The sequence below is a fragment of the Syngnathus acus genome, chromosome 21, assembly GCF_901709675.1.
Source record: "Syngnathus acus chromosome 21, fSynAcu1.2, whole genome shotgun sequence".
Classification (NCBI taxonomy): domain Eukaryota; kingdom Metazoa; phylum Chordata; class Actinopteri; order Syngnathiformes; family Syngnathidae; genus Syngnathus; species Syngnathus acus.
Genome location: NC_051105.1, coordinates 5,536,832 through 5,560,459, shown reverse-complemented (window position 1 = coordinate 5,560,459; position 23,628 = coordinate 5,536,832). Strand labels below are relative to the sequence as shown.

The following is a 23,628-nucleotide window of genomic DNA, read 5'->3' as shown; positions in this document are numbered from 1 at the left end:
AGGAAATGTAGCTAATATTACTTTTGACTTGATAACCCCCACATACGGCAAAAATTGCTCCAATCTTGAATTTGATCCTGTAGCCTTGGCTATATATGTCACACCTTTTAATTTGACGAATTTCCCCCCCTGATTCGCCAGAGCAATTAACGTCATTCTTTTGTACAGAGGCGCGGTGCAGTTTATAAACTTTTTGTCCAAGGCCTTTTTTAAAAAAAAATAAAAATAAAATTAATATTTTATTTTGAAGCGGAAATTCCCCACTTCCGATGTATCAAGCGTGGCTTTCACCCATTCATGTTTCAACACCGGATTCTGGCGGTAGTGGTGGTGGTGGAAAGGGGGTTTATCCACTACCACTGTTCTGCGCGTTCACGGCCATTTCCTGTCCTGCTCCATACTGAAATCAGCCCTGATCATTCTATTCTATTCTAGTTACCGTTATCCCAAAAGCGATCCCAAAATTCACTGGTGTCTCTAATGCAAACCCAATAATTTCTTTTCATATTAAAGCCTGACCTCTAGTGGTGGCCTGTGCTAAATGCTGATGCAGGATTACTGAAGCTCCTCTGCATTGAGCGAGTATATTCGGCCTTGGTACTTTACAAAAAGCAAATAACAGCCCCAGCGGCGCGCCTTGCATTTGGCATCTCGGTCCAATACCTTTGGGGCTCGAGTATTTAGCCTCAATTTGCAATAATTTACCAAAAAACATTTCACTTTTAACAGCAACAGTGTTTCCCAAAATTTCCCTGTGATTTTCCCCTTTCTCTTCAAAACACATTCTGTCCAAACTTTTTATTTGTAGTACTTAAAAGGTACAAATAAAACCACGTAGACTTACTATGTGCATGTGACATGAAAAGGAACAAAAAAGACAATCTAAACAGGTGTTTCTACATATTATACACATTGTAAACATTCTACAAGCACGTGAGGAATAAGGTATGTACAACTCGGCAATACGGGTGTATGTGAGTCACAGTTCATTTGGTGCATTTGCTTTTGAAGACAAATTTGAAAAAACATTGAATGAAATCATCAACATGATAGCATTTTGGTAAAATATTGAGGCTATTTTTATAAAAGTGTGCAAGAGGGTCGGTCAACAGTTCATGGGGCCCTCAGGGGCGCTCATTGATGAGGGTGAGGCGGCTCTGCATCTCAAACATGACTCGCCTCATCAGAAGCGCCAGGTGCTCGTGGATGTTCGACAGCTGCTGAGGCGAGCAGTCGCTCAGATGGGGCGGCGCCACGGCACAGTCGAGGGCATCCAGTCGGGCCTGGAGACCCGGTTCCTCGGGAACTCCAGACCCACTTGAGTCTGACGTTACCGTACACTCTTCATTCAACTTGGCCGGAGCAGAAGGCTCATCGGTCAATTCTGTGGCTGCAAACAGATGTTGGGGGAAAAAAAATCTGCATCTCAAACATGAACAAAAACAAATGTGTTGGTATCTCAACAGTTGCGTACACACCTAAAATGTCAGCGGGTTTCTCATCTTCATCTTGGTTTGGCTTTGTGCTCGTCTCCTCTGGCTCAGAAGTCATCATTTCCATCTCTACAAAACTCTTCAGCTCGTCTACACCTCGGCCTTTTCTCTGGAGGGGCATTGGTCACGCAAGTCACCTCTTGTAGGTCGAAATAAAGGAGCAAAATGATCCAAATACCTGCTGCTCGTAGGACTTGAGGGCGTTCTTGACATTGGAAATTTTAGGCGAGTGAATGGGGAGAGTCTTAATTTCATTGGGAGTGAGGGCACTGAGGTCGCCGACCGTTTTGATGTTTCGCGCTCGCACGATGTGCCCAAACCCACGGGACCTGCGAGGGTGACAACAACTACGCTCAGGACTGAATGTGGATGTTTAAAAATACTAAAAAATGATCATGCAGTAGGCAGCAAAGAGACTCAAGTCAAGTGATTTTTTTTTTTTTTTTAAGTCTTGAAAAAATATTTACATCTGCTGGTTGTCTTTTTGTGTCACTGTCTTAAATCATCATCACATAAGCGTTAAAATTGGGTAAAGTGGCCACCTCTGGAAATTCCTTCACGTGCCCATGCATAAAGGCGATTGAGTTGTGCACCTCATCTGTACTCACCAAATACTGGATGATATCTGAGGCAGCACCGCTTCGATGGGTGCGCCACATCCGACCAGGGAGGGATAGATGCAGTTTTTGGAAACGGGCTGACGCTCTTGACTCATTTTGGAAATCTTGAAGACAAGTTGCAAAATGTATTTTTCTCTCAGCAAAAATGTCAGTCTGAGTTTTAATTGGTGCACATACCAGGCATTTCTTGGAGCTCCTGAAATTCGGACTGTGAAGATTCCTGGGACTCATGGGCAGCGTACCCTTTGTTGGAGTCGTGACAAACTACAATGAGGGTGGGTTGCAAATTAAATCCCATTCAGAAAAGTAAAAACTTTTACGAATCGTTGAGTTCAAACTGGTTGGTAGCATTTGTACTTTAGGCTGGAGCAGGTTGGCAACTTTGGTTCTTTTGGGAGAGCTTGTTCTGACAGCGGGACTACGGCGATCAATGTCGTCAGCAGTCTCCTGACGTTGAATGGGATTGGCAAAAGACACGCGTCTGGACTGCAAAGTAAGATGGCTTTGTTAGGCTGACATTTAAAAAAATAAATAAATAAAAATCATTCCAATTGATAAACTGTCACCAACCTTGACGATAGGTGAGGGAGTCTCCTCCTCCTCCACAGGTCTCTTCTGGCCTTTTTTGAGAATGCTCATTGAGGGGGAGGCTGAAGGCGACCAGGTTCCTTTGGCCCTATTACTGCACGGGCTCTGGACCAAATCCGGCATCAACTCAGCCTCAAGGTCCTTCAGCTTAGCTGGAGAATCCTGGAAGATAGCGCTCCCTGTTGATTCAGCGATACAAACTTTTCCTTCTGGATTGTCATTTGTGTTCGACATCTGGATTGGCTCTTCATCTTGGAATTCCCCTAAAGGTACATTGTCATCTTTAACATCCTCATGTAGAGATTCCCCATCTTCTAAGATCTGGATTAATGTCTTCTCAATATTTGTGGTAGAACACTCCGCAGCTTTTAAAAGCTCATCTACGATTCTTGAACACTCTTCTTGCTTTTGTCCAAGTGCGCAACTCTGAGTTTTTTCCTCTGGATCAACTGAGTCTTTTTCGTTAACCGAATTACACAGCTTTGTAGGTTCAACTACCATAGCTGTGGTCTCCTCAGATGAGAACTCCGAGACCTGTAGCTTGTCTTTTGCCTCGTCAGGGTGAGTCTGTGTGTCCGCAGCAAATACCTCCAAAGACAAGTTCTCCTGACTCTCCTCAGCGGCAGTCTCTTCCGGTTCCAACATTTTAGATGATTCCAAGTCTCCAGTGTCACTCTCTGGTGGAGAAGCAGACTTTACTTGAGTTCGAGAGATTCGTGCCCTGCTCTTCCTTTTGGGCATCTCTGGTGGTTCAGAAACTGTTGGATCTTGGGTTTTGGGGGAATTCTCTTGTGCTTTTAACAATTCTGGATCCCCAGAGTTCTTCTTGGTGACAAGAAGGTCCATGTCAGCTGTGCCAGTGGCGAGACTTGGTGATGTCCCTTGGGATTTCCGTCCCTTCACAGAATATCTTTCTTTGGCCTCTGACAGTTCAGATTCTAATGACTCTGTGCTGTCTGCAAACACTCTGGAAGATCTTCGTCTTGATCCCCTGCCTTGAGGAGTCTCTAGGGATTCTGTAACATCTAAAGACTGGGAGCTTTCTGGCGTGGAAATGGCACTAGACTCTGACCGATTCTCGGTTACCTTTCTCCTTCTTGCCCGACCTTTATTTTCCGCTGGACTATTTTCTTGAGAAGGAGACTTACTCTGCTTTCTGGATAAGGCCTTTGGTATACTCTTATCCTCTGCTACCTCTGGAGATGCCTTACTTTGTGGAAGATCAATGGATGCTGGCGTAATCTCTTGTGAATCTTGACTAAGTTCAGCTTCAGGCTCATCTTTGGCGACTTCATCCCGATTGCTAAGAATGCATGGTGCCGCACTTATTTCTTCTTGGATTTTGTCATTAGTAAAAGAAGCAATTTTATGAGAATCTTTTTCCAGTTTGATCCCCAGTTCTACTGGTTCAATTTCTTGCGATGGGCCATCAGTTCCAGCTATTTGAGAACCTGACTTATGTTCATCTGTTTTCGTTTGGTCAACGGACAAAACTTTTGACTTCCGCCTTGATATTTTTGAAGGTCTGCCACGTTTTCGCGGTGTCTGGCTTCCAGTATCAGACCCAATGTCTGATTGTGAATCTGGTTGAGTGGACATTAGTTGCAGGTTTAACTCATCAGATTCTGATAAGGATTTGGAAGTTCTCTTAATTTTTCCCCGTGTCTGCCTTTCAGTATCATACTCAGGGACTGACTCCAAGTCAATCTGACTGGATACGTTCCCAGACTTCATCTCCGGATTCATAGGATCATCCTCCTTAGACTCCAATAATGGCTTGGTAGGCAGGTCATGTTGCACCTCTGATTCTTGATTGACGTGACCGTGTGCTTTCAAGTCGGTTTGACTGGAACTTTTCTCCGATATCTGACTGTCTTCTTTAGACTCCAATAGAGAACCGGAAAGTCGGTCACAATTTTGCTGTGAGTGGTTTTCAGAATCAGCCAGGGTGTCTGATTGAATGGACATTTTTGCAGACCTTGAGGCAGGCTTAAGATCACCTCCTTTGGGATCCTGCAAACCATTGAAAGGCTGGCTGCAATCTTCCTGTGAGTTGCCTTCGGAATCAACCAAACTGTCTGGAGATATGTCTGTTTGACTTGACAGTTTCTCAAGCTGTTCTGTCCCTCTCTGAACTTCCTCTTTAGGCTTCAATACGCATTTGCTAGATCTACCTCGCTTTCGCCGTCGCCGTCTATCTAAATTAGAAGGTGTGACTGATTGCGGGTCACATTGACTGGACACGGTCTCAGATACGGGCAGGTCCGTTTGACTTGATTCTTGCGATCTAGATCTTCTCTTTTTGTTTTCACCTTCAGTGAGGAGATTCCCTGTATTGCTGTACAGCCTGACCTTGTGTCGTTGACCTCGAGACTTAGTCTGACTTGTGACACTGCTGTTACGCTGAGACCTCAGCTGTATTTTACGACTTTCTTCTTCGCTGGCCACCTTGCTTCGCGTATTGGGTCTGTTCTGTGGTGTGCTCGAGTCAACTGGACTTTCTCCTGGGAGTAGATGTTTACTGTGCTTGCGGTGTCTCGGCTCAGCCGGAGAGGTGAACGACTCAGAAAACTGTGAATCATTCCCAGTGTCTTGAGAATCCTCCTCTAGATTTGAACTTCTCATGTCATCTGATGCAGAAGACACTGTATTCTCCAAGAGGACATTTTCAGTCTGAGTGTCAGGGATGACATCATCAACTTCTGATTCGTTACTAGTAAGCCTTTCAGAGAGTCTTATAGGCTCAAATTTTCTCTCAGTGTCTATTATGGGCCTTTGCGGTGACTCTTGAGGGCCACTCGCTGGATACTTTGATAGTGCTTCTGAGGATGGCTGAGAATTTTGTTCAGTGGGTTTCTGGGAGGCCTTCGGGGAGGGAGTGTTTGAGTCCAAGCTACCAGAGGTTTTCACAAGGGTACCTGTGAAGAAGGATGCAGAACTGGGGCTCGCAGGCTTTCCTTCATTATATTTTTCCAAGGTAATGAAAGATTGACGACGACTGCCACTACTGGACTGGGGTGTTCCAGAAATTAAATCTGAAGAGCTTGACATATTAGGACTGATGGGTTTTTCATCTTCATCTTCTCTGACATCTTCCTCCATGGAAATATCCATTGACTCTGGTATGATTTCTTGTTCCTCCTTCGCTGACTCACTTTCCAAGGCTTTCAGGGTGGCAAAGTCTCGAGTCTCCTTTAGATGAGCGTCAGGATCTCTGTTTGTCTCCTGAGACGGCTGTAAGCGAACATAAATGGCATGATTATATAGTTTTAAGGACCTTGAAAAAGTTGTAATAAAAGAAAATTGGATTTTAAAAAAAGTGCAAGATCCATCATCTTTATTGGTTGAATGTTTCTTTACCTCAGCTGAAGCCTCCTTGGCAACTTTGTTGGCGTCTTCAGATGTTAAATGACTCCTTTGGAGAATAAAAATCTTCAAGTTGTACTTTGTTTCATGTCAAACATTGAATTTAGTACTTACAAAGAGTCTTCTTGGCTCTGCGTGTACTGCGTGAATGCTGTAGCATCCAAAGAGGCATCAAGGTTGTTGTACATGGCAGGTATGTCACCCCTATGTCACAAAGAGTATACGTCAATAGCCTAAGTTAATTTTATTTTTTAAGTAAGCCTTTGTGACAATTACGTGGGATCCAATCAATGACACGCTATACCTTTTAGTCCTTTTAACTTCTTTCTGGTGTTCTGTTAAAACTCTCTCCTTTGGTTCAGGTGGAATGAAGACAAAGTCAACAGAGGCCTCCTCGTCCAGGACTTTCCTACAAAGAGCCTTGGGAGAGCCAAAGTCCAGTTTTGTCTGCCAAAGGAAATGTGGAAATCCTCAAACAAAAGGCGGGAAGGAAGCTTTGGCGCAACTTCAGATTTGATTTAAGACTTACAGAAACTGGTTTGGAGGTCCTCGGCGAGCTTTGGTCACTTAACTTAGCCGTCTCTACCAGCCAAGAGTCCCTCTTCCCAGTGGAGACAACTGGCACACCGCTAAGTTTGGTTTCTAACTGGGAGCTCTCGCTCTGAAGAAACAAACGGCATGTAAGAGAAACACTAGGAGAGAAGAGTAAAAGAGTCAAAAATTCATGATAACTCACGGAAAACTGTCCACTGAGCTCTTCAGCCACACTGACAGTCTCAAAGCCAGGAAGAATGATGGGAATCTTTTGCTTCACTTGACTAAGAACTGGTCTGTGAAGAAATTCCGTAAACACAAATTTAATTTTCCAGGACCAACCCTTGGCTAACAATGGTTCTAGAGTAAACTCTAATGATGATGGACAGATGATAATAAGAGGCGGTAGTTTATACCTGAGCTCATCCGGGTAGATCAGGCCTACTGCGTTAGCGAAAGTGGAATTCCAGAAGTGGGTGACAGCTGTGCGGTGCTGCTTGTTCTTGTGTAGGAACAGCACACAGAGCAAGGGTGAAAGCAGAGCCAGGAGGTCATCGTCATTGGCTAAGTTGGAGCGGCTCTGAATGCAGACCAAGACCTCACTCAGAAGCTTCTCCATCTGCAGAAGGCAAAACGTTCATTCTACTAATTACATTTTCAAATGAGCTAAAGAGAACCTACTTTGCCAAGAATCTGCGTTGTAAATCTGGGTGGCTCGCAGGTTGCTTGCTTGTAGAGAACAACGAGAGGCGGAATGAGGACGCTCAAAGCCTCCTTGACAGCGTTAGCTGTGACAAGGTTGGTGAAGAGGGTTGACAAGACAGAGAGCAGCGCCATGCCCGTGGTTTCTGATGGCACATCCTCCCCTGCTAGGTAAACATCCAGACACTGAACAAGCAGTGAATGAAAGGTGAAGAGATTGCCAAGAGCCTTGCTTCGCTTCCTGGTCCAGTTTACTGGAGTGTGAGGAGCTGCAGGAAGAGGAAGCAGAGATGAGCTAATTGAACCAGTTTGCTATTAGAGGAAAAAGGTTTGAACTACATTCTGAAGTTGAAAAGGAGTACTTTCAACTGATCAGACAATATTTGTCATTTGAGGTTGCGTGTTCACCATTAACTTGGCCAAGTACATTTCCATTGACTTGCCTGTCTGACTATGAGTTGCAACAGTTTTGTAAAAAATAAATAAAATTTTAAAAAAGTATTTGCACCATCTGCTGATCAGTTTGGTGATTTTTTTTTTTTTTTTTTTTTAATAATAGCACTGACTGAAAATCCTGATCATGTACAGTCTAAAAATAAATGGACTTACACTTGAGTTTTTGCTGGAACTGTGGCGTGTAGGGAGAGAAGTCCACACATTCCACTATGACTTGAAGCATGCATGCAAAAGCTGTCAGCGTGGATGGAACCTGAAGCAAAAGAAAAAAAAAACAATGGTTTTTAAAAGGGTATAACAAAGTCCCCTCCACACACTGTAAATTAGTTGTCAAGCAGAGGGGACAGAGGCGAATAAACAACATGACCTTTGCACAAAATGTTTTGATTCTATGGAATAATTCAGTTGTATGTTTGGTCAATCCGCGCATGTCAAAATGATTTGTTCCTCTCAAAAGTGAATGATGATGATGATGGTACGATTAGTCTTACTGTGAGGGCATCTCGATCCAGCTTGGCGGCCATTTTGACACAGAGTTCCTCACAGCAGATGTTTTCTTCTGCGGTAACCACCAGAGCCGAACAGCGTGCGAACACCTTGTACAGTTTGGACCAAGAAGACAGCATGGACTTAAGGGCCACCTGTAAAGAGGGGAGTCCAATTTACAACACTCTCAACAGACCTGCTGAATTCACATTTGCGTTAGCAAACCTGTTGCTCAGGCGAGCCACTCAGCAGGTAAGTGACGGGGAACATCAGGGCTGAGTGCATGGCACTGAAGTTGTGCTCCAAAGCGTCTCCTTGGTTGACTTCGTTAGACTAAAAGATTAGCAGATTTATTTATGATATACATATTCAAGGAAAATCGCTTCCTTAGTGCTGAGTGGCCATGAGACCACCATGGAGGCAGAAAAACAACCTGTGTGATTGTGTCTGTGAGCGGAGCGACCACAACGCTCCACATCCTCAATAGGTGCTCCTTGCTCTGCAAGGAGGAGGTATTGCGGGCAATGGCACCTAACACTGCCTCTGCGAATGCTAGTGGGGAGGTGGGGCCCGACAGGCTGCATCCCACCAGTGTCTGGAAGCAATGATAAAACCTGCAAAAAAAACAAAAAACAATGTTCCCTGCTGAAAAACAAAAGTATCCATCCACCATTCAAAGGAAACAAATTCTCACCTGGCGTCTTCGATGTAGGACGCCAACATTTTGCTGTCCAAGAGGAGAAGAATGAGGAAGAGTGCTGGTGTTCCCTATGGAGAAACAAGTGCAAGTTGTGTCTAAAATGGCACTGGTGAAGGAAGAGGAGGGCCTTAAGCTTACATTCAGCACATCCATCTTGCCCACTTGGTAGGAGGCAGAGCCTAGGACGCGCGAAGGCATGCCTTTGACGGTGCTCTCGAAGAGAACCTGAAGGAAAACAAGTAAATACAGTGAACACCTGTTCTTTTGCTATAAACATGTACTTTTTCATTTTTCCCTATCACCTATTCATGGACTCTCAGTAGGTTTCTCTGTTAGTTTCGTAACTTCTCAATTTACGACAAGATGGGTGAAAAGTACTGGCTAATGGAAAAGTAGCAATTGGTGTCGAGGAAGTCTGTTGACGCAATACCAGCTGTCAGAGCTAAGTTTAGCCCAGGTTGTTGAAGAGTCTTACAAAGAGTCTTCGCCACGAGTGCCACATTTGGTGCAACCCCCCCCAACCCAAGATAAAATAAAGTGCCAGACATTTAGTTTTAAAGGGTAGCTTAACTGAAAAATGTCATTTACAATAGCAATGTTAATACGTATTGTACTTGTGAAATTTGAATGAATCATTTGTGGAAATTCGCCAATTGCAGCCCGGTTATTGCCCGAGAATAGTTAGTTGGTTCAATTTGTCGTGATTTTTTTCGTTTGTTTTTGTTGTAACGGTTCCTCTTCAGTTCTTTTGTTATTCAATTTGCACGACCGGCTTTACCTAATGCTCATGTGACTTCAGTTTCCTGACCCTGCTTTGAAAGCCCATCCCTTGGTTGAAGAGAAACATGGCGACAGTCCTACCAGCAATTTGTCTGCAGGAAGCGCTTCTGAGCAAACAATGTTCTGCAGAGCTTGAAGCGTGAGGGTCAGAACCTCACTGCCGTTTCGGTCTTTCTTAATTCCTACAGACACAAAGCCATCAGCGACAAACCATTAGCAAACACAAACAAGCCCCTACTACAGAATCACATGACTGATAAACAGCGGCCGTCATCATTGGGGAAGAACCCCTCAGTGGTTGTTTCTCATCAAAGGTGTACAAACAACTGAATGCTCAGACTTAAACTGACGACAGTGGCAATGAGTCGGGCAGGAGGCAGGGGGCGTGGTCTCTCTAGCCGCCTCCGTAATGATCTAAGACCCTGACCCAATCGGGAGTACTCTATGTGGCACCATGTGGGAAGGAACTATGGCTTCAAGAACCCTCCTCGTAGTGTGCGGGCCACAATGGCATTGATAAAGACATGAATCAGGAATATCTAAAAAAAAAAAAAAATTCACAGAGTAGGGATGTTGCAGTTGAACTTTTTTTTTTTTTTTTAACACTAGTATTTTGGTGTCAAGATTTGAATGGCCCTGGGCACGCACTTTGGACCCCCCTGACAGAATAAAAAAAAAATATCTACGCAATATACACATATGTACAGTTTTCTCCGACACTAACTGCTTTTTATAAAGAACCAAGTACTTACCAGACTCGATGGTCAGCGTGACGTAATGTACAAGATGATCCCATAAAAGTGCCAAAAGAGCATCTGTGGAAATATTGAAAGTCGGAAAAACGTTAGAGGACATGTCAATTTGTGAAAAATCAACTGACAATTTAGGTTACTAAATCACAGGTTACAGCCAGCTTTTAGGACGTGGGGGCTCGTCCAGGATTTGAACCCCGGACCTCTCATACCCAAAGCGAGAATCGTATCATGAGGCACACCTGGAGCATCCTTGCCGATGTGTTTGAAGCCATCTTTGATATTGGAGATGAGCACAGCAGCATGCTTGCTAAAAGAGGACGTAGCACTCAAGAGCGGATGTCTCAAAGGCTCTAGAACCACACAAAAAGTATTTTATAGCAGAGTATAGGGGCTGCTACTACTACATTCGAAATTTCAAGGAATACAGTTGTCGAGGTAAAGTGGAGCACTCACCGAGGGTAAGGACCAGCTTATTCTCGGTCGCCGTGGCAACTACCTCAGGACCCAGGAAGTAGTGGAGCAGCATTTCCAGGCCCAGCAACTTGATGGAGGGGAAGGAGGAGGCGAGCTGCATGCTGGAGTTCAAGTTTAATCGTGATGCATTGGGCGTCAGGCTGTTGAAGGCCTGTGGGCCTGCCGGGACAAAAATACTGGCAATGATCAAAACCATTCCAAAAAAAAGTACAATGTCGTGACATTCAGACAAATTGTTCTTGGAGTCAATATCAAACACAGGAAAGTACCAGATTTGAGCGTGTTGGGCGTTGCGATGCCATTTTGACCTTTGGCAGGGGTGGCTGGTGCCAAGTGGCCTTCAGAGCTAATGGTGCACTGTAGCAATGGGAGTGACACCTGAGGTGAAAGAAACCAGTTATTACTACTTTTAAAGACGCATGGATTCTAATGAAATAATGAAAGCTTGAGGAAAAACATTAACAAGCTAATTTACCAAATCAAAGTGGGACGACAAGTTGGGGCCAAGTTGGACCACAAGGTACCACCAAACCTCCACCTTGGTAAGCATCAGAGCTTCAGTACGAATATTGATCGACATGAGGGGCTGCATGAGAAGCTTCATGCGCTTTGCACTGCAAAGGATGTCTTTAAGAAAAAGAACAATGCAGTTAGAGAAGCTCAAACGCAACTGGGGAGGGGGGGGCGCAATTTACCTGGATTAAGAGCAAAGTTATCGATCAAACTCTTCCAGGCGATGAAGGCGATTTTCTTGACGGTGGGAGAGGAGCTGCGAAAGCCCAGCTCCTCCAGATGAAGCAATGAGTTGATAAAGGGACCTCCTCGATGGAGCAGCTGAAGAACAAACACGAGGGTTTCCAGTCAAACTACACATCATTAATAAACGATGACCGTTACTAAGACATGCATGAAATCCTCAAGTACCAATACCGAACTTAAATTACTAGGTAGACCCGTAAAATGCAGCTACAAGAATCATATGTATAGCATTTAATAAAAAAATAAAAATAAATAAAAAACAAAAAAAAACAACAAGCGTACCTTCCCTAGAAGTTTGACAAATAATGGCCAGAGCTTGAGGACATTCATTTCATTTTTGGTCATGAAAAGCTTCTGTAGCTCTGGAATTAGTTTCTGTGAAGAAGAAGAGAAAAAAAAAAAAAGCCACTTTATCATTAAGATTAGCTTTAACTTCCAGATGATGGTTACCCACTGTGGACATCAAGGGCTCGACGATGGCAGCTACTTCCGTCTGTTTTTGCAGCAGCAAAGGCAGGCCCATCTCCATGGCAGCTGCCGCCCGCAGGCGCACCTTGGAGGCTGAGTGCACCACCAGGGGGATGATGAGCTTGGCCCAGCACACTGCCAATTCGCCCATCTGAGCTGGAACCTGCTCCAGCAACCTACGGGCATCAGGAAATTGAATGATCAAAACGGTAAAAACTTTTCTTTGAGGAATTAAAGCACACCTGTGGCAGAGGAGCAATCCATGTGCATGAATTATTCTTTTGATTCACTATGCCATGGAAGCAAAATACAGCAACATACAAACATAAGATGGGTCTGGTCAAAAAAATTCAAATGCTAGCGGTATGGCAATACACTGAATATTTTAAGCCATGCAACATAAAGATTAAGGGGTGAATTTCTGATACAATACAAGACACGGCCTTTAAAAGCAGACTGACTAAGACCTGGTTAACTGCACCCCGTGTTAGCTGAGGGAAAGCAGAAAATGTCTCTACACCCCAAGTAATAATGAAATGGATGAAAAGGGATGAGAAGAATAAGTTACCTGATGACTACATTCAAAGCCTCATGTTCCATGACGACTGACTGCACTTCGCCTTTTCTCCAAACACTCTCCAGGGTGCTGAGTATGGAGGCCACCTGAGCACATCATAAACACAATACTATATACAGTGCCTGGCCGGAAAGCAGCACCATTGTTCGGATCCGTTCTCACCTTTTTGCCAACCATATCGGCAGGGAAGTTCTGTTTGGAGATAACCCATAACGCTCTGGTGCAAGTGTTTTTCTCCGCCGACTTGGCCACCACGGAGCAAAGTGCGGATAGGATTTCTGAGGTGAAGGTTTCTTGGAAAACAGGAATATACAATGATGCCTTGACTTACAGGTATCATTTGTTCTATGACCGCACTGATTACTAAAAGTACTAAAACACATCTGGATTAATCTCTCCCTCGTGAAATAAATGGAAAATGCATCAGGGATGGTTGTGGCCTTAGTTTTTAAAAATCTGAACGCTCAACATTTACCCAGTTAAAAAACAATACTCAAACGGACACACACAACTGAACGTACCAGACACTCCACTGACGACATGCGAATGGTAGACACAAAATCCCAAAGCTTGTAGGGCAGCTTGGCTCAGCTCAGCATGCGGACTGCTAACATGACTCTGCAGACGACATCAGCGATTTGCTAGGAAGCGTCGTTGACAAAAGGTGAGCTTTTTCTCTTTCAAATAAAGACTTACCAAGATGGCGTTACCCAAGCGAGAAAAGTGCTTTGTGACGCCAGGAAGAAACTGACGGCCTTCATCTCCACTGAGCCGACTGCAAAATAATAAATAAATACAAATGTATTGGGGGGGAAAAAGGGGGTGCGTTGGTAAACTTGATGAAGAACTCAATGAGACCTACTTGGCAATGGTGAGGTAGGCGTCAGTCTGCTCGGGGCATCCAGCGGTGCTGTCCTCCAGAGATTCCAGCAAAGGGACAATGCTGAAGCTGCTTGGAGGCTCCGCCGACGCCATCATTGTTACTTGCCGTTGCACGGCCTGCATGAAGAAGATGGGGCGAAAATCATTTTGGAGGAAGATGAGATTTACTCACACTGTTAGAATAGGCATCTTTGGCACATGTCATTAGCTAGGTAGCTTGACCGTTCTCTTGCTTTCACTGGCTTCTATGACACTCTTTGCTTGTAGGAGTTGATCTCAGTTACGACTGCAAGGTTATCACACAAGGCTAGGCCGAGCAAGAGAACGGCCAAGAGTAGTATAAGAATAGGGACCTTGGAGGTGGCTTATTTCACAATCTCGCACAGAAGGCTCCACAGCTGTGTCTCAATCTTTCTGGCAAACATTAAATAGTAAAACTGAGAAGGCGGCCTGATAATGAACTGGGACAAAACATACAAGCTAGTGACACTTAACATTGCTGTATTTTATTATTACATTTACATTTAGGGGGGCAGTCTGAAGCTCTGTATCGTCGTAAACTAATATTCTCAAAATAATAGTTTGCATAGTGCTTAGTCAGCTTGACCTGACACTTCCTCCCTATTAATTAAAATAAGAGTGTTTGCTGGTCAGTATTGGCAACATCCCTTTAAGTGCCTTTTAAGTTACTTTGAAATTAACTTGAGCAACATGTGTTCACTTTATTTGATCAGCATGTATGTAGTATTTAGCACCAAACTATTTTAACAATATATGCAGATATCAGATATTTGGAAGAAGCTGCAGATGTCCGATTCCGTTTGTGTCTCTTTAAACTGCCTTGACCCATATTTTCTGTTGTGCCACTTGAGACCAAAATACATTTTGATTTGTCTTACACTTACCTTGCTGTACAAACGAAACGTAAGCCATACTTTCTGTTCAAACGTACTTTTGTTTTAGACTTCTTATCGACAAATTTTTATCCTAACGTGGATGTCAGTACTTGATGGCTTTCATTCATGAACAAATAGACACGATTCTAAACATCGACACGTCTCACCCGCATTGAAAACAAACTCAAGACTTGTTTTCGGGCGCACATGAAAAAACTCATAAATAAAATAGATACCTCAGATTTCAAGGAGATGATGTCTTCACTATATCCAGCGCTGTGAATGAAGTCATAAATTTCAAGTCACTTGACTTTACAGATGTTGCGATAAAGAATGAGAAAAAATATCCATGTTAATTAGCTCGCGCAAGTTAGCGCTGATAGCAAGCACGCGACAAACATGCTCCTGCTTGAGTCAAGCAACTTGACTCACTACAACTGTCGTGTTTAAAAAAAAAAAAACACAAATGCACACCCAATACGTAGGAAAGGGGGGTGGGGGGAAGCTGAAAGAGTCGATCACAACACTGGTCTGGAACAGACGCCACACAAGGAGCAACGGAACCACTGCTCACCTCGGGCTCCAGACGCTACGTTAGCCGCAAAAATGACGCACCCCAAAAATCAGCAAGGAGAAGCGTCCGGCCACTTCGAGGTTTAGGCGTCGGAATTGCTTTAAGTGTCAGCTCGTTAAATTCACGGACAAACAGCCTCCTCCGCTTACATTTAAAATATACAGCGCCGTGTTGTCCTATTATCCCGCGAAATAGCTGGCGCCAAAGCAACACGCATACGTCGAAATTACCTTTGACCCCATATGTCATATCCCGTCCCGCCCCTTTTTACCTTTTAAGGAGTTGGCGTGTTACTCAGACTTTTCAATGCAACAAAATATTTATTTTTTTCATTTCACGTATACATATTAATACAATAGTACCACAGTTTAGTACACATTTTATTATATGTTTTATTGATTTCATTAATTGGGAATGACATTGGCTTACATCTCAAACCAAGAAGCACTCACAACGCAATGTTAGAAAAAAGGAATGTAAAGACACCCTTATAAAGCAGAAATATGTCTTTAATAATCAAGCTTCAATTATTAAAGACGAGGATGTTGGTCAGTGAAAATAGTCAGTGTAATTCTGTGACAGTGCAGATGCATTCATGGCAAAGTATTGTAACTGGAAGCCCCCAGCAGTGACTGAAGCATCCGAGAGGAACTTCAGCGTCATCACGTTTCCTGTGAGACAAAACATCAGACAAACATTTTATCCATTCAATTTTTCTATACAGGTTATCCTCTTTAATCAAGGCCAGATGTAAGACTCGAACCCTGAACCTCAAAAGTGTCAGCCACAAGTGGTAGTAACCATCCCTGCACCGTGTCGCCTAATTATTATTATTTTTGTTGGAAATCCAGTCAAAAGAATGTGCTCACCTGTGCTGATTATGTCGTCGGGCAAATAATCACCACAAAACCTAAAAGAAAAAAAAATTCAAGGTGATATGATGTCCCTGAACAGTTGACTCTGAGCACCCCGTGACCTCTCACCTTCCAACAAAGCCGGACACGTCGTCATAACTGTCATAGACCTCCAGGTAGTCCGCCAAGCACGCCGTGTCGTCCTCCACATCAAACTCCACAAAGTGGAGAAGGATCCTCTGACCAAAACGCGCTCGGATGTGCCAGTAGCAGATTTGGTCATCCTGATATTCGTCTGGAAATCCAGGAGACTGGATGAGCCTCTGCTGGTCGGTCAAAACGCCGCCACACTCCTTGGCTGGAAAACAATTGGACACCGCTTAAAAGAACAACTGCCATAGTGAATAAATTATTAAAGTGGAAAATGTGAAAAAGTGGAATTTCAATGACATGAAATTAAGAAATTAACTTTTTTGTTTGGTATTGACGTAATAAACATTCCATTTTCTGATGAAATGCTAACAAAAGCCATATTTGATCCTTTCTTCTCGTAAGTGTTTCAATGACAAATCCTCGAGGCAAACAGATGGTCGACAGTCATGATTATTTTAAATGCTCCTCTGTGGACATCTTATCCATGGATGCCGTAACGTCATCCAGGTTTAGCCTGAAAGTAAGTAAGTCACAGGGAGGAAACCAGACTGTGGTTTTGATTCCAGATTCTGTCGTCACATCCTGGAGTGATTAAGCTCCCTTGTGTGTTTGACATGGAGCAGGAGTAGTCTGCAGGACTTGGATGACTGGTCTTTAAGTGTGGTTACCCACCATCACGATCATCATCATCATCACCACCACTGGAAGCCATGACAAATCTTTCGATTGCTCAATGATACAAGATGATTTCAACATGAAGCCGGATTTTGATCTCCACAAACCTATACAGCTAATTTAGTGCAAGATGTGGGTTTTAAAATGGATTTGCAGAAGCATTATGGACGTCTCCCAGACAGATAAAGCAGTGGTGTAAAAATGTGTGGTCACATGGCTGAAAAAAAATGCTTTCTTAGCATCATATTTATTGTTTTTCAGTTGATTGTTTTGTTTTTGTTGCCTTTATCGCGAGTATGGTTGCAGTTATTGACTTGATTTTAGTACTGTGTTGGCATAGAATACTACATTATTGCATTTTCACAACGGTTTTCGCCGTAATAAAGCACTTTACTAAAACATATAACTTCCTAAAATTCACAAAATATAGTGTGGTGAAAAACTATTTGCTGTCTTCTGAAATTCTTTTTCCTTTTTCATAATTTCTACACTTTAACGTTTGAGTATCAAAGTAAAAGATTGAGTTAATGATGAAAACCTTTATTCAAATTTTTGTGTTTAATTTTGTGTTTGACAAATATTTAAATTTGTTTGATGGTGGTAAATATTTATTTTATGTGGGACGAACATAAAAAAAAAAAGAAAGAAAGGAAAACTGAAGGGGGGGGAAAACCACTTTTTCACATTACTATAAGTCCGACTAAGGTCAAAGTTCTGCCTTTGCAATGTACTGGTAGTCTAACACATGACTTAAACAGCCATTTATGGTCCTAAATCAAAATTTTTGGATGTAGAAAGCCCAACTCAAACAAATTCAGGGAGAATATGCAAACACCACACAAACAAACAAAAAAAGCCAGTTTATCTTGCTGAGTCCAACCACAGGTTACTTCTACTTCCCATTATTTATAGCTTCAAAAACTTTAGCGTCATACTCACAGCTTGGGTTGTAGCAGTACACGTCCCATCTCTCGCTTTTGTTGAGCCTGTAGCCATAGTCGACGATGCCCACCCTTCCAAAGCCGCAGTTAGAACCGGCTTTGACGATGGGGTAGCCAACACGCCCTTTATCAAACCATCCTGCAGCGCACACATGGAAACCTAAACGAGACAGATTCCAGTGTCTCAATTGCGTAATTATTTCCTCCGTTCAACCACCCACGGTCTCTCCCTTAACATGAGAAAAGTCTCCTAATGACCATCGTGAGACTTTTTTTTGATGGGTTGTTTGTTTTGGTTTCCCTTATTTTTGAAGGCAGTGTGGCCGTTAACAAAGAGCAGAGCCCTGACAAAACCGCCCTGATAAATTGGAGACCTCCTGCTTAGATTGCTGAAGGGGAAAATCTCGAGCTGCTGACAGGTGATTACTTGTGGGGGATGTGACACCCGAGAGGAAAATGCCTGGACTTAGGCCCAGTACCATTGGAGAAGTGATGTCACCCAACCAAGATGATGCTAACACTCTTACAATACACCGGGGACGTCTTCATAATTGGGCGTCAGGCAAGAGCAATCAAAATGTCAGATTAAAATTAATGTTTCAAGCATAGTTTTGCTCTGACCTCGAGTCGAGAAGAACATACAGTAACCATTCAGAGGAAAGAATTTTGTGTGCTTATTGACAAATAACAGTCAAACATTTGTGATTATTAATTTTGAAGTTTTGCAAATTGATCAGGGGATTAAATAATTCTCAGTATGCAAAAACAGACCTATTTGCCGAGCAGCCTCCAGTTCGTCGTAAGTGGCAAGTCTCCCGCCCTCGTACTTGCACACGGCTTTAGCCTCCTTGTACGTCATCTGGTATCTTCCTTTGCGTGACTCCCGGTGGTAGACTCCAGCTGCTTGTTCTATCAAAGAGAGACCACCCCAACTGAAATTATTGATCATTTATCAATCATTTATTCATACCATGATGTAAGACCAAGACAATTTAGAGAACCCAATGTACAATTGTCAGTTCAGTTGAAGACAATTCCTAATTGTCAATGAGCCTAAAACGTTTTCTGACAATTGTTTTAGCCCGTTTTGAATCTTTCATTCATCATGATCGTTTTTTTTGACCTCGTGCACCGTAAAGCGTATATTGGGAAAGAATGTTTTCAGTTTGGGAAAAAAAAAACTTTCTGTTTTCATCAACATTAAAGGCAATCTTTTAGGAAAGAAATGGCCATCTGAACAGAACACATTCAGGAACAGGAATTTGAATTGAACCAATTAGGGAATTCAATGTCTTTTGTCTGACAGAGAAAAAAAACAATATCTTGGAAAGAAAAGAAGAAAGAGTCAGCAGTTCTGCAGCCTTCTCTGATTCTGTTTTGGCTTCACGCATGCATGGCTACAAGACATGCTGCTTATGATAAGCTGCTGTAGCTGTTGGTCAGTTAATTTTTCTTCTTCTTCTTTGTTTAGTCATTCTGGAATTACCTTGCATGAGGTCACAGACTGGCACAGACTGTGCTGCCATTTTACTAATTACTTCCATTCATGCAGTTAAGTGTCTCTTTGAAGATAGCTTCACATGCTTGGCCCAAAAACAAAAGAACATTCAGTACACCTGCATGCGCAATACAAAAACTGCCTTCATTTTTTGATTGGTACTATGACATATTCTCAGTTCACTAAGTAATGTTCATTATTGTGGCTTTAACTGTTCAGAAAAATAGCTTTTAATATTTTTCCCATTTATGCGGTACAATGTGGTAAGAAAAGAGAAACAGCTTAGGCCATATGGTTAACAGTCGAAAATATCAGTAAGCGCCATAAAAAGTCACTAGCTCATTCTTTGCATGTTCTTTCCAATGAAAAATGACAAAAAACATATTTACCCAGCCATATGGAGTTGTGAAATATGCCGTCCCTGTAGCCCCATGTGTGTGCTTCTCTGAGAAGCAAGCTAAGCGTCCACAAGACAGCCAAAAGGCGCATCATGCAAGCTGTTGTCCAGATGTGCGTGTTGTATGAGGGGACCCCCTCAGCTTGAATTGCCGGCCCCTATTTATGTGGCCCTTGGATAGGAGGAAGGAGGAGGAGTAAGATAGTGATGATGAGGAGGTGGAGGGGGTGGGGGGAGTGACTTCAGCAAAGGGTGATTCAATGTTGGCATGGCCAACACTTGCAAAAGAGACACTCACCTAATATCAAGTCCAACAACTTCCAATTCTTGCTAAACTGCTGGACTGCAAATATATATACCAGTTATAACCTCTCTTTATTATGCAGTCATTTTATACAGTACCTATCAAGTGGAACGTATTCTTACTGTCTATCGTGGTAATAAAATGATAGCAGAAATGAATAAACCATATTAAACTAGTCATAAGGATCATCATAAAGCGATACTTAAAATTCTAAACGGATTATGGTTTGCCTCATGGCAAATGAGGGATGGCAATACAATTGGCAAGGAAAAAGCTACGTTCCATTCCACAACTGCGCACAAGGAAGCAAATGCCTCATGATGCCTATTTCTACTTGTCCAAAGTCTAGCAAAATAGCAAAAAGACAACAAAGAAATACTCCATCCAGTTTTGTACTAGACTTGCGCTCAGAACAAAAATAGGTCCTATAATGTTTAATTGTCTTTTGTTTAATGAGTCAGGTTTACTGTTCTGTTGAGTGGGACAAATAAATAGCTTAAGGCACTTTTGGAGACCTTATTTGGAGAACTGAGTTTGTAATTGAACAGAACAGGAAATGTTTTAAGGAGTACTTTAAAAGCACTTGAGGAGTAATTTCATTTAAATGTTTCCCTATTGTCTCAATTTCAACCTATGTGTCTGGAACATGTAATAAACAAGGGTGCACGGTACACCAGAAAAGGGTTGGCATGAGAATTGTGGCAACAAGTGTTCGACAACGTGACGATTACGCCGATGCGTGACAGCATCTTAACTCATTCTTGAACAAACGTCACCGTCAGAGGTCAAACAAAGCGACTATAAAAAATGGACTGAATGACTTCCAGATCTGGCAAACAACATGTGTGCCCGTCTCATTCCTCTGGGCGTCTCTCTTTCTCTGGCTTGCCAAGCCCACACGGAAAGTTGGACTCCGTCACTACAACCACTTGCTTTTTAACGGAAGAGTCATCGTTCATGTCTTTCCCATGACATTTCTTTCGAGGGGAGGTGGTACTGCTAGGTTTGCGTCGTGTGTCATGAGTGAACTTTGACAAAGTACCGATGTCATGTGTGACGTCATGGTAACAAATTACAAATCAAATATATATTGAACAGGGAGGCTTTTTGAGCACATGGCAGGGATAGCCATGTTGTTTTTGGATGGTGATGAAGTGACATTTTTAGGCTCTTGAGAATGATGTAAAACCATCCACACCGTTTGGTGACGTGCAATACGCACTGCAGGGGATAGGAGTGGCTTTGGGGTGGTTGAAAAATGACCCAAAACAGCATAAACATCGTAATGGAAGATCTTTGTGTGATTCCCTCCCAACTGTGAGTCAATTGTGTTACGGGAAATGGTTTGAAATGTCAAATAAATACTGTCAGAAGTGGCACAAGTACTCACACTCTTTACGGATATAAAAATTCTAATCTTGTTCAGGTTTAGGTTAACTACAATGTAATCATTTCTACAAGATAATAATTCGTCAAAAAGAGTCACTGTTGATTCGGAGAGTCAATTGGAATGTTTTCCCATAAACCTCTCAAGTGTTTGGAAAACAAAGGGAAAAGTGGGTCATTGTTGTATTGATAAGCTAATTTATTACAAACAGACAGACACAAAAAAGGGCAAGATGACTTCAAGGAAGGCTGATTCGTTTTACTTTGTTGATGTTTAGTTTCATTTTACAGCGCAGGCACGTGCAGTGGGGGTTCAGTCATGATTCTTGTAATCATGTGAAGTCATATGCGTTTCTGGTCAAGAAAGGCAAGTCTTATTGTCCATGTTGGCCCTGAAGAACCTCCTCATGCACTCAACACATGGAAACAAGTGGGTGTGGAGCTGACATTTACCAACATACATTTAATATTTTCTTATTCCAAAATTATAAAAATCTTCATATAATTAATCAAAAATTTCACCTAAAAACAGTCATTCGTATTGGCACATTCAACTTGACAGATTCAAATTGTTTCTATTTGACATTTAACTCATTCAGCATATTCAATTCACTGTGGGAACGGTTTTCAACATGCCAAATTTCACACTAATTACAGTTTATACTAATACAATTCCACCAGAAATTGTTTTAATCTTTTCTTTGTTTTTCTTTTATAATTTATACACTTTTTGACTGATTCTAACTGTTCCAACTTTACATTATTGAGCCTATCCCAATCCCGATGCCAACAATTACCACTCTGCAAAAGAAATCTAAATTTTCACCATTGAATTCACACAAAAATTCTGAAATGATCAGTGTTTGTTCTCCTATAATTTCTCTTTTTTTTCTCTCAACCAATCCAAACCGTTCCAACTTTAAATTGTTTGTCTTATCCCCACGGAAGCCAGAAATTTACGCATACAAAAAATTCAAAATTTTCTCCATTAAAAATGACCACCCCAATGAAATCTAAGATTACTGGCCACTACTTTGCTGCCAATGGGGCTATGCAAACAGAAATAATCAAGTGACGTAGAAATAAAACCCTTTGAGAAGGTAGCTTCTATGATTGGCTGAGTTGTCATATGGAATTGCTACAAGGCATGTAACTGGTTAGTGCATTTCCGGTTTGCTGGAGGATTAAAGTAAAGAAATCCAAGCAAATATACATATCAACCAGAATTACAGCACCCGGAATTCATCTGGATTAGCGTTATAAACAAAATTTAGGGCGACAACCGACACGACGAGGTGGCCGAGTGGTTAAGGCGATGGACTGCTAATCCATTGTGCTCTGCACGCGTGGGTTCGAATCCCATCCTCGTCGGATCTTTTGCAGAAGTGACGATGCCTCAATAGTTTTTTTTTCTTTTTTACATTTTTATTAATATTTTTACAGTAGTATATATGTTAGAGGACGATTTCGCTCTAAAAAGTCACATAACAGTTTATCGTCTGTATGCGATCAGTCAATCCACTAGATGGCAGCAGACGACAACAATTAAGCGAAAACTAAATTTCTGAGTCTTCACTGCAGTACTTGTGAATCGCTGTGACGACCGCTGATTGGAATTGTCCTAACTCACAACATCATTTCAGTTGTTTCAAGGTGATATCAATTCTATATGGGTCAAGCCGAACAAAGCTTTTGATTGACACAACATATTTTGTTGCACAACTAAGTTGTAAAATGACAATAAAGGGCATTCTATTCTATTCTATTCTATAATAATCACAATACAGTATTTAGCATCGGAAGGTCAGGCCTCAAAAACATGCTCACACTTTTTGTAAAATAGGAATTTGTGGTGTCGTCAGTGATGCTGAAGCGTTTTTGTTCAACATTAATGGTTTCTGTAATCGGAATGTGAAAGTGGTGTAATTAAGAGGTGGAAAAAGTGGAGTAAATCCTAACTGAAGGCCTAGGCGCCAAATGATTGGATGCCGGAATGTAAAGTGTGGGACCTGAAGATATACTAGACTAGAGCTTAATGAATTCTAAACACCTTACGTTATACCACCAACTACTATTAAGTTTATTCACTCTTTCACATTCTATCAAAAGAGGCTTAATGACGGTGTGCGTTTAGCAGATAAAGAGAATGAAGAAGTCCCACACAGGAAGCAAAAGTTTAAATGAGGAAACCAGGTCACACTTATCCAACTAGAAGATTCCCCTCACACAGCCATCAGCGTGTGCGACATGAAGGGAATATAAACTGCTTTGTCAACAAAACACAGTGTTCCGGAATAATGCACATTATTA

General features: G+C 42.3%; 2 protein-coding genes and 1 non-coding gene across 5 annotated transcripts; 1 reads left to right on the top strand and 2 right to left on the bottom strand.

Annotated features, from left to right (window-relative positions):
- Window positions 1–766: 766 nt before the first annotated feature.
- Window positions 767–15,348, bottom strand: rif1 (replication timing regulatory factor 1). Of its 3 annotated transcripts, none has more exons than XM_037239227.1 (36): window positions 15,111–15,348; window positions 14,773–14,812; window positions 13,621–13,757; window positions 13,455–13,533; window positions 13,280–13,376; window positions 12,921–13,051; window positions 12,750–12,844; window positions 12,168–12,357; window positions 11,996–12,088; window positions 11,650–11,788; window positions 11,430–11,581; window positions 11,224–11,332; window positions 10,934–11,113; window positions 10,720–10,830; window positions 10,478–10,540; window positions 9,807–9,907; window positions 9,084–9,170; window positions 8,940–9,013; window positions 8,679–8,859; window positions 8,471–8,578; window positions 8,251–8,400; window positions 7,913–8,012; window positions 7,283–7,572; window positions 7,018–7,220; window positions 6,804–6,897; window positions 6,597–6,728; window positions 6,372–6,514; window positions 6,182–6,271; window positions 6,062–6,116; window positions 2,684–5,935; window positions 2,471–2,599; window positions 2,291–2,377; window positions 2,102–2,217; window positions 1,672–1,822; window positions 1,479–1,602; window positions 767–1,390 (listed from the first exon to the last, which is right to left on the bottom strand). In XM_037239227.1, exons 3-36 carry the CDS (start codon window positions 13,734–13,736, stop codon window positions 1,125–1,127), a joined length of 7,488 nt encoding a protein of 2,495 aa, XP_037095122.1. In that variant the 5' UTR covers window positions 13,737–13,757; window positions 14,773–14,812; window positions 15,111–15,348; the 3' UTR covers window positions 767–1,124. The 3 variants fall into 3 exon arrangements, with proteins under 3 accessions (XP_037095122.1, XP_037095120.1, XP_037095121.1); XM_037239225.1 differs by having other exon boundaries at window positions 10,934–11,116; window positions 13,621–13,756; XM_037239226.1 differs by lacking the exon at window positions 14,773–14,812 and having other exon boundaries at window positions 10,934–11,116.
- A 129-nt stretch (window positions 15,349–15,477) lies between these two features.
- On the bottom strand, window positions 15,478–19,785 carry tnfaip6 (tumor necrosis factor, alpha-induced protein 6). Its single transcript, XM_037239229.1, has 6 exons — window positions 19,621–19,785; window positions 18,505–18,642; window positions 17,732–17,893; window positions 16,094–16,322; window positions 15,980–16,020; window positions 15,478–15,781 (listed from the first exon to the last, which is right to left on the bottom strand). Exons 1-6 carry the CDS (start codon window positions 19,721–19,723, stop codon window positions 15,660–15,662), a joined length of 795 nt encoding a protein of 264 aa, XP_037095124.1. The 5' UTR covers window positions 19,724–19,785; the 3' UTR covers window positions 15,478–15,659.
- Window positions 19,786–22,607: 2,822 nt separating this feature from the next.
- On the top strand, window positions 22,608–22,689 carry trnas-gcu. Its single transcript has one exon. It is a non-coding gene; the product is annotated as a tRNA-Ser (tRNA).
- The last annotated feature ends 939 nt before the right edge of the window (window positions 22,690–23,628 follow it).

What these genes read in the sequence shown, in the direction of transcription:
- rif1 (XM_037239225.1), bottom strand. Translation starts at nt 13,736, where the DNA reads ATGATGGCGTCGGCGGAGCCTCCAAGCAGCTTCAGCATTGTCCCTTTG. An exon ending in GCCCAACACGCTCAAATCTG is followed by an intron (nt 11,117 to 11,223) that starts GTACTTTCCTGT and finishes TTTTTGTCCCGG; the next exon opens with CAGGCCCACAGGCCTTCAAC. An exon ending in GTGGCTCGCCTGAGCAACAG is followed by an intron (nt 8,401 to 8,470) that starts GTTTGCTAACGC and finishes CCCTCTTTACAG; the next exon opens with GTGGCCCTTAAGTCCATGCT.
- tnfaip6 (XM_037239229.1), bottom strand. Translation starts at nt 19,723, where the DNA reads ATGATGCGCCTTTTGGCTGTCTTGTGGACGCTTAGCTTGCTTCTCAGA. An exon ending in TCACAACTCCATATGGCTGG is followed by an intron (nt 18,643 to 19,620) that starts GTAAATATGTTT and finishes TCTCTTTGATAG; the next exon opens with AACAAGCAGCTGGAGTCTAC. An exon ending in GTGTCCGGCTTTGTTGGAAG is followed by an intron (nt 16,021 to 16,093) that starts GTGAGAGGTCAC and finishes TTTTTCTTTTAG; the next exon opens with GTTTTGTGGTGATTATTTGC.